Source organism: Miniopterus natalensis, chromosome 3 (assembly GCF_054644295.1).
Source record: "Miniopterus natalensis isolate mMinNat1 chromosome 3, mMinNat1.hap1, whole genome shotgun sequence".
Lineage (NCBI taxonomy): Eukaryota > Metazoa > Chordata > Mammalia > Chiroptera > Miniopteridae > Miniopterus > Miniopterus natalensis.
The window spans coordinates 51,410,883-51,423,187 of record NC_142083.1 but is presented as its reverse complement, the minus strand read 5'-3'; the positions used below and the strand labels follow the sequence as shown (position 1 = coordinate 51,423,187).

Below are 12,305 nucleotides of genomic sequence, written 5' to 3'. Positions count from 1 at the left end.
GATGGGCTGGGAAGATGTCAGGTAAGGAAAGAGCAAATCTGGGAAGAGCTCAATCGAAAACAAAGGAACATTTAAAACTCTCGGGCCCAATAGAAGAGCTATGTTTAGAACCTGAGTTCACTTGTAACACGAAGGGGATGAACAGAGGGCAAAGCCTATGTACATAAGCTAAGACTGGCAACAGCAGATCCAAACCAAATTTGAGGAAAAGTAATCTAAGCAGTGAAAAGTGCAAAGAACTACTGACTTCCATTTCTAGGCATATCATGAGCTATGTGACCTTAGGTAAGTTAATCTCTAATGAGGGCTCAATTTACCATCTATAAAATGGAGGGATCAGGTCAGATGGTTTTTTCAAACCTCTTTCCTATATGAAATTCTCCAATTTGAAATTGAAGGTATCAGCATATATAGGTCATCCAACATGAATTGTTGAGGTTGGTGATAAGTGGTTCTGAGTGGAAAAAATAAGGTCCTATGAAAGCAAGCTGTTACAAGTGGTAAAACAAGCTTATGATATTCAGTTTCAGGATATAAGCTATTAGTTCCAGGGAGCTATTAAGAAATCCATCCTTAGAATATTAAGTCTTCTCTACCCAACACCTATCAGATGCATGGAAATATAACTAGCCTTGCCCAGTGATCAATAGTAGAAACACCCATCTAGGTGAATAGATCTAATGTTAATTTTACCTAAAAATTGAAATTTTAAAATTGTAATCTATGATTTCTAAAATTTCAAACTTTTTTCTGTACAAGGAGAAAGTGATCTAAGAATGATCTAGCCTCATTATTCTCATTTAATTTCTAATGGACTATTTATAAAGCAGGGGCTCCATGGATTACTATTAAATACATGGATGAGTTTCCAGGAGCCCATGAACTTTTTTGAAACTAGTTGCAGAATTGTTTGTGAATGCATGTATAGCATTGTTTTTTAGGGAATGGTTTGTAGGTTCCATCAGATTCCCACACTGTTCATAATTTAAGAGACATTAACTCTATAATCTTTCTGGTGCACATAATAAGAATTTAATTCCTTTTATTTTGATTCAATCATGAGTAAGAAGGATATTATCTTAACATTTATATGCATTCTGCCAAAGTACATAGAGATTATTGAGATGTCTTCTCAAATGGACAGCTTTCTGAACTATATTCAGTTATCTATGTACCAAGACGATTATTTCAGAAAATATGAATGCCAGAATTTTTGGAACTGTCCCTAGAAAATCAAGATTGGGAGAATCAATTAACTATGTGCTGGTGCTCAAGGAACAACTGGAGACTGAAGAAAAACTCTGGGCTAAATTTATTGAGAGTAATAACATTCAGTTTTTGTCAGGTGCTTACCATGAATCAGACATTGTGCTAACCTCTTTATATACAATACAAATTCTAATCCTTACAACATCCTTGTGGCACAGAAATTATTAGTTTCACTTTATAAATGAAGAAACTGAGGCTTAGAGAGGTTGAGAAATGTAACCAAGATCCCACAAAGAGATTCAAACTCAGGTCTGTCTGACCCCAAAGCCTGTACTATCAGCAACTACGCTGTGCTGCTTCCCATGGACCTAATGGAGAGGAAATGTTGAATGGTAGCCTATTATCCTCTGAAACAAAGGGCAGTTAATAAGATTGAGGCTGATGAAGGAACATCATAACTCTCATATGTTTATGATTTCCTCAGAAAAGACTCCTTGTCATGAGCAAACTACTACTATATTGCATTAAATATGACTTAGTTGGAGCATTGGGGAATGGCAAGAGGAGAGGGAAGGAAAAAGAATGGTTTCTGGCTCAAATATGTATAGAGGAATTTTCTTCCCTAGAAGAGTGATTCTCAAACACCAGCTTACATAATAGTCACTTTGGGAGTTTATGTAGTATGCAGAGAATCCCAGGTCCTATTGCCATCAACTCAGATTCAGAAGTTTCTGGTGTTTGGCCTAGGATCCCATTTTTAGCAAATATCCTAGGCAGTTTGAATGCTAATAGTTACCTTAACCAAATTTTGAGAAACACTGCTATGAAGAGTTAATTTATAACTGTTTTTTCCCCTGCAACTTCATCTAGCCATAATTGTGAAACTGCCCATTTGGGTACTTAATAGGCATTAAAAAGACAGGAATTCCTTGGATAAATGCCTATGGCACCATTATTGTCATGTAGTGAGTGATATATTAGCAAGATGGCAGACAATAACCTCGGTCTTCCGTGGAGAGAGCAAAGGAATCAGAATTTTTAATAGAGAACACAAATTCTGTAGTGAAACATTGAATCCCTTGACATCTTTGGAGGTATTAAATAAACAGATGAACCAATCGTCTGTTTTCATTTAAGGCTGGAGAAAGAAATATAAACTTTCAATCCTGCATGAAACCTTTGGATAAATCACATCAGAGAAATCCTTGACTCAGTGGGTTGTGAAATGTTGGAAAGTCTCCAGGTTAGGAAATATTCAACATACTAGGCTTACTGAGGTGTGATTAGACTGAACCAGGTAGCCTCTGAGACTCATTCACTTTAGAATTTTGTTTCCAGATTACCATACCTACACTCTTCTAATTAGAAGCAATGCTTAATTTCAATGTTTAATTCCACAACCCTTATTTTCTATAAACATATTCTTGATTAGCAACCTAATACAGCTTTAAAATTTTTAATTATTGTGGATACTGTTGAGCACTAATTAACAAAAGAAGGCTGTCAGGAATGAGATGTACTATTATTAGCAGCTCCTTTACACTTATGAAATGCAATCACACAAATGAAGAATAACTCTGTTAGGAAAATAGGCTTAATTTTCCAAATTGCATGGCAATAAGCCCCCTTGACTATTTTGAAAAGAATAGGCAAAAGAAAATATAAAAACCAATAAAACTTGCAACTAAATACAAAACAAATGCTCTACTATAGGAAATGTAGGAAGTCTATGCTTTGTATTTGATTATCAAGACCCTGCCTTATGCCTCCTTAGTATACTTTCTCATCCCTACCACCAAACACCTGCTCACATTGATGGTCCAAATGGGAAACTGGTGTGTTGCCCATTGACCACCTTGATAAGAGGCTTTTACCTAAAACTCCCTTTAAAAGACTGGAAGGATGCAAGAATTTCAATAAAATGCTTTATAGGACAGAATTAATTTCTACATTCAGAAAATAGCTTTTTCTGCTCAGCTTGTTAATTATTCCTGAATGTGGGATGGCCAATGTAGAGAAAAGATCTACAATAAGGTATTTATGATGTTGGATAGATAGGAGGTCTGAATAGTAAGAAATTCTGGAAATTATTATACTCTTCCCTCTGTTCTTATAAATAAGTCAGTTCAGGCCCAGGGACATGAAGTGACTTGCTTAGGGCAACACAGGTCTTTGGTAGTAGAATGTAGTTTAATATGCCTTATATTACTCCCTATTCTGACCTCCATGATTTGAAATGACTTCTAATTGTCTTAGTTATATGCTGTGTTCTTTCTTTCAACTCTTATTATTTTAGCTATAACATAGAGCTGGTTAGACACTTTTTTGTAAATATGAATATAAAATCATGCTTCACCCTGATACTTTGATTCAGTAGGTTTCGGATGGGACTCGGGAATTTTCAGTATTTACAAGTGTACCATAATTACAAGATTATATGGTGCAAGCAATCTGGAACCCATGAGAGTCAATGAATTGGAGTCTTTCTAAGGCTTCCATCAGTCACTCTCTGGCTGGTTATGTTTGTCAGGAGCTCAGCTGAGCTGAGAGAGAGCCTACTGAGCTGCTGGCATGAGAGTAGCCAATTAAAGCAAAAAACCAAAAATGAAAGAGTTAAAGCCTTTAATTGCTTACTGAGGTGATATGATGGTATAAGCCAGAGTCTAAAGCGAGAGGAAACACGGACTCCCCCCCCCGTCCGTTTCTCCCTAAGGAATGGGGCACCAGTCAAGGGTCAGGTGGAGCACTGCATTCATGAGGGTCTTCTCATTGTTGAGGGACCCCCAACAAAAGGGTCTGGTAGTTTTATGGACTCTGGGTTGGTGGTAGGGCTTCGGGAAGGCTAGGAGTGGAGAAGTACTAGGGAAAATGTCTTCAAGGTTTTCCCCACTCCCCCCATAAGGAGGCCTCAGCAGAGGAGACCTCTGCCCAAGGCCTCAGATAAAGAGACCTAAGGATGAAGATATGAGGAGCTAGGAATGTAAATATGGGAAGAGCTTGACCAAGGAGGGGAGCTGAGTCCTTGACCAAAACTCCCTAGACAGACCAGAATGCATGGTCTGTGCATCCAGGCTGGTGTGAGGAGGGAGCTTTCCTGTGAGGCCTGCCAGCTAGCCTTTGCAATACCTACCAGGGGGCAATTTAACCAGTATACCAAAGGCTCTAGGGAGAAAACAGCAATTGAACCAAACTTCCCTGAGGGTTGTTTCACAACCTAGAGATAAGATAGAAACCTTGAGGAATTTATTTATTAAACAATGCTTGATTGGCTTAACGGAAACAATGCAGGTTTCAAAGCCGAGAAAGCTTGAGATCTTGAAAGACTCTAATGACTAAGAGCAGTAAGTTTCAAAATTATATTTGGGGCTAGTTAACATGAAGTCACATTCAATCATCCAACCAGTTAATATTTACTCAGCATATACTCTGTGCCTTGAATTCTGAGTGCTAGGTACATATCAGAACAAGATTGATTAAAATCTCAGCTCTTCTCATGGCTAATTCTAGCAGGGTGATGGACATTAATGGTATACAAAACAAATGTATTGCACAGTATGTTAGAAGGTGATAAATGCTATTAAAGAAAAAAGTATAGCAGGATACGGAGAGCTCAGGAGCTTGTGGGGAGAACTGAAATTTTAAATAGGGTGATCAGGAAAGGCTTTGTCTGCACTGTAATAGATCCAACAATCCTGTGCATCTCTGATTTATCTTTATATTATTGCTAAATTAATTTTACCAAGACTTCTGATTATACCATTTCCTTGCTCAGAATTTCTCAATTATTCTCCATTGCCCAAACAATAAAGTCAGTAAAGTATAAGCCCCTTACCTGGCAGTCAAGGCCCTCACCATCTGCTCAGTACTCCTTATCACCTCTTCCTGCTCCAGCAAACCAGACTGTTCCCTGTACTTGGGCCACATCCTGTACCTCCTCCCCCAGGTTTTGCTCTGTTGCCTCATTCTCTTTCCTCTCACTCTCCTTGTTGACATTTTACCCACTCTTCAAAGTTCAGCTCAAGTATTTCCTCCCAGCAAAGCCTCCTTAGGCCTTCCCATCCCAAAAGAATTCTCTCTCCTCTAAACTCTACAGTACATTATGCCATAAACACAGCATTCAACAGATATATTACAGTTATATAAAAACACACACAAAAAACTTAGTTCTTTTAGTGGATTGTAAGCTTCTTAGAAACAAGGACTGCCTCTTTGAATATTCCCAAAGTATTAAGCATAGTGCCTTGCTAGAGCAAACTCAAGTAGCTAAGAGTTTCCTGACACTTTTGATACATAGAAACAAAAAGTATTTGAGTAGGTAGCCAGCCCATCTTTAAAATCTGAGTCTTTTTAAGAAGGAAGCCAAGACTTTATCTATAAGTTAATAATGCTAAAAGTGCCAAGGACAGCAAAAGACTGGAAGACAAAGTGCTGTCATTTTTAATTTTGCTCCAGTTAAACTAATTAGAAATCATGAACCAAGTCCTACATTTACGATGCCGAACGCAAAATTTACTCATGGTAAGAGCTTAACTTACATGGCACATGGAGAAGTTTTCCATACTGTATTTTGAATTCTGAATGAAAAGACATATGAATAGTAATGCAAACTAGAATTACATAAATACAATGGCAAAAGGTACTTCATAATATTTGAATAGAGATGCTTGTTTTTAGCACTTGCTTTTGCAAGGAACTTCATTTTGTTCCTGAAAGATATTTTGGGTCACTTTCCATGCAGTCCAAATCTCACCTGGCGAGATATGCAGCACTTGGTTGTCTGGACCTCTGAGTATGACCCACTGGCCAATAACCCTGGGTGGAAAAAGAATGGTGCAGGCTTGATGGTGAACAGTCGATTTGGATTCGGGCTGCTAAATGCCAAAGCTCTGGTGGACTTAGCTGATCCGAGAACCTGGAAGAGTGTGCCTGAGAAGAAAGAATGTGTTGTAAAGGACAATGACTTTGAGCCCAGGTAAATGTCTCAGGAATTTTGAACAAATGTGTGCCCATGGCACTCTTTGATGTTTGCTATTTGGCCGAATTTTTTTTGTCACCTGCCTTTCTGAAGTAGATGGAGGTAGCATTTGCCAGTGTTTCCTGTGAGTCCAGGGGAAATACTGAGACCAAAGATCTGTAAATCATATCAGCATATTTGCATTTTCCTCTCATAGCCTACCTACCATCTAGCATTAAGTTTATGGTGTACCATTGTTTCATGTAGCACTAAGAACAATCATTGCTAATTATCACTCATCAGTTTTAAGGTTTATCCCGAATTCAAAGATGATAAAATGTTTAAAAAAATGCATCTTAGAATTGATGAAATATAGCACTTACCCACCAGTATTATCCAAAACTCAAGAGCCTCCCTTCATACCACAGTGCCGGCTGACTCCTCATTCATTTTTCTTCCATGAAAAAATCTTCATCATAGTGCTTTCATGCAGACTACATCTGACTCGCCACATCTAGCCCCAGAAGCAGAATCTGCTATGATTGTTTTGTTGATGTTATCACGACAACCATGATTATACTGAAGACCCACTCACACAAAATACCTAAGGGCAGAAGGTGTGGGGACATGTCTACTGCAATAATAGGCCACTTTTTGATGGGTCCAAGGCAAGCCTGCCTGAATTCAATTCCATAGTAAATAGCATCCCCCTCTCCAAGAATCTGTGTTCTTTACTATTTTCTTTTTATTTTATTGTGGTAAGAACACTTAACTGGGTTTTATATTTTGTTCCATTGGCCATTTATGTCTGTTTTTATGCCAGTACCATACTGTTTTAATTATTGTAGCTTTCTAATATATTTTGAAATCAGGAAGTATGGTGCCTCCAGCTTTGTTCTTCTTTCTCAGGATTGATTTGGCTATTTGTGACATTTTTGTGGTTCCGTAACTAGGATTGCGTGTTTTTTCTATTGATGTAAAAACCTTACCACTCACTTTCTATGCATTAAAATTTATCTGTAGCTAATCCTGAATTGGGTTCTATTCATAATAGGGATAGACAACAAGCTTAGTTGAACATCTAGACAAGATTGATATGTACATATTTGCATAAAGTGCAAGGAAAAAGAGATACACTTTATTCAGTGATGATTATTAATATATTTAGAGCCCTGAAAGCTAATGGAGAAGTTATCATTGAAATTCCAACAAGAGCTTGTGAAGAACAGGAAAATGCTATCAAGTCCCTGGAACATGTACAATTTGAAGCAACAATTGAATATTCCCGAAGAGGAGACCTTCATGTCACACTCACTTCTGCTGCTGGTAAAGTTTTTTAAAACTTTAAAAATTTATTTTAAAACATTTTATTTAAATTTTTAAAGGTGAACTCAATTATTTCAAATCAATGAGTTTTTGTATCTTTATAGAACTAAGTCTCCCAATAGATATTTTCAGGTCTTAAAAATTATGTTTCTTCTTCCTTTTTTTAACATCAGAATTCTGCCCTGCTATTCACATGGGTGCTTAGATAAGCAAAGAATTAGGTCTATTCAAATAATAACTTTAATTAATAAGCCTTTCTGGAGTTTAATTAATGCCTTAATATACATTTTCAAATTGTGCTCATTTTTCCAGGTGATCTATCATTCTTTTCTCTCAGGTAGTATGTTAGTGAAAATTACTCTGATAATTAATTAATAAAGCTGACAGATACATCAGGTACATTCAAGGAATCAGTTGGAAAACTGAGAATTCTGATCCATGAAAGAGGATTGAGAAGACTAACAAATTTTCCATAGTGACATGATTAAGACCATATGATATGATATACGGGCATTTGCTCTTTCCTGAGAGGATACTAATTCAGATGAGATCTTGGATGGGAAAGAGCAAAGAGCTTGTGAACACAAACCATAATTCAACCAGGAGAAGCTGTCCCAACGCTCTTCTACCTTTTAGTAGGATTCAGTCTCTGCCTAAATTCAGTGTCTATAGGTGATGTGTGAGGAAAGGTGAACTATCTCAGTAATGTGCTTCCATGATATGAACTTCTTAGAGGTTTGGAGCAGGTTCTAGTAATTTTGGAGTTATACTTTATAGATATCTTGGAATTGGCCTGAAATATTGGTGGGTGGGCTGCTTTTTCATTGATGGCCATATAGTTAATCTGACCCTTTCACTTAGAAAGGAATATTATTTCCTGATCTATAGAGATCTTGGATTTGAAAATTTAGAGTTACTCCAACTACTAGTTTTATATGACAGGAGATTATTACTTTACTTTTTTATGTGTACACAAGATTATAGACTCAGGCACCTATTGAATGCTCAAAATTTCCTCTTAAATTTCAAAATTATAGTTCCATTAAAATATATTTTAAGACTCAGAGAAAGAGATCAGGTTTGTGGCTGTCAGAGGCAGGGGCAGAGGGAGGGGAAACTGGGTGAAGGTGGTCAAAATGTACAGACTTCCAGTTATAAGATAAATACGTACTGGGGATGTAATGTATAACATGGTAGCTGTAATTAACACTGCTGTATGGTATATATGCAAGTTGTTAAGAGGGTAAATCCTAAGAGTTCTCATCACAGGGAAATAAAACCTTTTTCCATTAAAAAAAAAAATGTATTTTAGGTCTTGGACTCTCTTCTTTAATGTAGTTTATAAATGTAGTTCCTGAGTTCTCCTTATTCTAATAAATATTAATATGTTCATTATTTATTTTTCCACAGTATGTATTGAGAGCTTATTATATGTCAGATAATGCGCAAAGTACTGTGGATAAAAACATCTTTTGTTTTTGTTTTTGTGGATGTCTCTATCCTGTTCTTATACTCAAAAGGAAAATTTGGAGGGCTAATCTCTCCAGCTTTCCTTTTCGGTTATCAGATGCTAGAGTGGGTCCTATCAGAGCTGTTAGGGCATTTATTAACTTGTGTTTATTGTATGAAAATAGGAACCAGCACTGTTCTGTTGGCTGAAAGAGAGCGGGATACATCTCCTAATGGCTTTAAAAATTGGGACTTCATGTCTGTTCACTCGTGGGGAGAGAATCCCATAGGCACCTGGACTTTGCGAATTGCAGACATGGTAAGTAAGAAGGAAAGGCTACAGAAACACAAGCTTACTTGTAAACACACTGAAGGAGTTTTAAGGCTAGTGTCATCATTAATCAGGGCCCTAAGGACTTTGATCACTCCTGAGTTGAGTACTGAAAAGATATAGTGTTTCAAGTCCTGCCCTTTGGCTACATAGATTTAATAAAAAATAAAAAAAATTAGGAACTGGCCATAGAAGAAGAGAAGATATTTTGATATACAATGTGACAGGCTGTGGGACAAATCTAAGTGTCCCATTTCAGAATGTAGCCAGCCACATGACCTACTCACCAGAATGAGCTATATTCACAAACATAGTTAAATGCTAGATGAGCTTTGCTTATGATACTCCACTGGAGAAACATGAAGGAACTATTACAAATATTTACTACAGTCGCTATTTAGAAATAGCTTGCTTGTTTAATATTACTTTGTTTTGCTTCAGTTATGAAACAAACTGAAAAGCATTTCTCTTTTATTGTTTACTAACACTCTTTGGTATCTTTCTATAATTATATCATACAGTCACAAAAATAAAGCAAGGAGTGTCTGAGCAAAAAGCCAAATTATTTTTATAGCTGAATTATTTTTACATCATTTCTCCAGCATTTCTATATGTGAGCATATAAATAAGTGGTGTTTCAGTCTGAGTTCTTCTGAGAGAGACATGTTATTAATTATCAGCAGCACTACCAGCACCGTATTTCAATGTCTAAATAATTTTTTGAGAAGAAATGATTTTAAATTCCTGAAGATGTCAATTAAGTTAATACAAATTCTACAGTTATTGCTACTTCTTTCTCTGAGAATAGCTTTCTCCTAAAGACAGCTAAAATTGTAATTTATGAATGGAAGTTGTAAAAATTCCTGCTCTCACAGGGAGAAGAAAATGTTCTTAGTAGGTGGTCCTATTCTTGAACGTAGCCTCCACTCTAACTCAGTTTCACATCAGGAAGCTAAGAAAATCTATTTACCAAGATAAGTCTGCAAAATTTGACTCTATACTTTTAAATATTTTTTAGATATTTCAAATTTCAGCACATTATTTTTAAAACATAGTTTTTGAGCCTCTGAAAAGCATTACTCTTCCTATAAATGTATGGTTTTTAAGGGCTGATTAATGCTGAAGGCTATTTGTAATGCTCCGTAGAGGCTGCCTTTTCCCCCAACGGAATGTTTCTACAGGTTGATAATTGGTAAATATAATTCTATTTATAAAAGGTACAGTCAACTTTTCAAGATCACACCCCATATAGAGGTTAATATAGAGAGTTCTGCTTTTTTAACTAAATGAAGCAATTAATCATTTTTTAAGTCCTTGAGCCTCTAAACTGTCAATTTTCATAGTAAGAGTGAATCCAGTGATTTATTTCTTTTTTTTAATTATCTTTAAAAATATTTTTCTTTTTTCTTATTGGGGTGACATAGGTTAATAAAATTATATAGGTTTTGGGTGTGCAATTCTATAATACACCCTCTATATATGGTATTGTGTGCTCACTACCCCAAGTCAAGCCTCCTTCCATCACCACTTATCCCCCACCAGTGATGTATTTCTTTTTACGCAGAGCTCTACACATGGAATGCACAGAATTTTTAAATTAGATTTTAACTATGAAATCCTTTTCGGATATTTTTAAGGAGGTTGTTTTATGTTACTCAGAACACACACTAAAATTACATGTGCTTATTCATCAGTCTGGAAGGGTGCAAAATGAAGGAAGAATTGTGAACTGGAAGCTGATTTTGCACGGGACCTCTTCTCAGCCAGAGCACATGAAGCAGCCTCGTGTGTACACGTCCTACAACACCGTGCAGAACGACAGAAGAGGGGTGGAGAAGGTGGTGGACTCAGGCGAGGTCTGTGCGACTGTGCTCTTCCTGGCCTGCTCTTTGTTTGAACTGTAAATTGACCATGTAGTGAGTGAAGCTGTCCCTAATTTTTAGGCAGGGAGTCAAACATGGGTAAGGAGGAAAGGGAGTGGCAGTCATAAATTGTTTATTTTTCATAGGACGAAACCCTTTTGTTTTATTCATTTACTCTTTCATTCAGAATTTAGAAATTAAAATTAATGAATTCAAAATTATTAACTCCCTTAACATGAATCGTACCTCACTTATCAAAGTGAAGGCACAGTAAGACCAGTAAGTACAAGCACTTACATACGTTATCTTACCCAGTCTTCAAATCCCCCAGAAATGGAGGCACTCTTATTCCTATTCTACGGCGGAGTTAGGAAGATTAAACGGGTGCCAAGGCTATATCGGCAAGTGGAAGACTGAGGACCGAGACCTGAGTTAGTGTAACTCTAAGCCTTGTGCTCTCCCTGCTGCCCAACCGCCTCTTGAGGGGCAAGCAGTGGGCACGTGCTGCAGCTGGCCTGCTGGGACTAAGTAACGAGCCTTCTTCCCTTTGTTGGTGGATTTCTGTGTTTTAGGAGAAGCCCACAGAAGAGAGGCTGAGTGAGGACCCCCTGGCTGCAAAAAGCCTCAGCAGCAGTGGTGTGGGAAACAGAAGGGAGGAACTGGTGGAGGGAGCCCCATCCGAGGCCATGCTGCGACTCCTGCAGAACGCTTTCAGCAAACACTCACCGCCAAAGCAATCACCAAAGACGTCTCCAAGTGCAAAGCTCAGTATCCCTTACGAAAATTTCTACGAGGCCCTGGAAAAGCTGAACAAACCTCCCCACCTTCAAGATCCTGGGGACAGTCTGTATAACGACTATGTCGATGTTTTCTATAACACCAAACCTTACAAGCACAGAGACGACCGCCTGCTGCAAGCTCTGGTGGACATTCTGAGGGAGGAAAACTAAGTCTGACCCTGAGGTGGAAATATTCATGCTTCTTCCTTACCCTGAGATTTTGCCTGTGTCTGAAGTGGTTGCTTTTGTCATTGATTCCTATGCTTATAATATCCTTTGTGATACTTTTTCTTTTTCTTCCCAAACTGGACATTTGAAAGGGATGAATTCAAACAGTAAATCCAACTTCCTGAATGGGTCATAGCTCTTTCAAAACATTTCTTCTCTGCCTACAC

At 37.5% G+C, this 12,305-nt stretch overlaps 1 protein-coding gene across 1 annotated transcript in view; it reads left to right on the top strand.

The window, feature by feature from the left end:
* Positions 1-12,081, top strand: part of PCSK1 (proprotein convertase subtilisin/kexin type 1) — a 36,458-nt gene extending 24,377 nt beyond the window's left edge. Inside the window, exons 10-14 of the mRNA XM_016216151.2 lie at positions 5,948-6,181; positions 7,332-7,489; positions 9,124-9,257; positions 10,964-11,125; positions 11,704-12,081. Coding sequence (XP_016071637.2) covers positions 5,948-6,181; positions 7,332-7,489; positions 9,124-9,257; positions 10,964-11,125; positions 11,704-12,081 — 1,066 coding nt within the window. The remainder of the gene's footprint in view (positions 1-5,947; positions 6,182-7,331; positions 7,490-9,123; positions 9,258-10,963; positions 11,126-11,703) is intronic.
* The last annotated feature ends 224 nt before the right edge of the window (positions 12,082-12,305 follow it).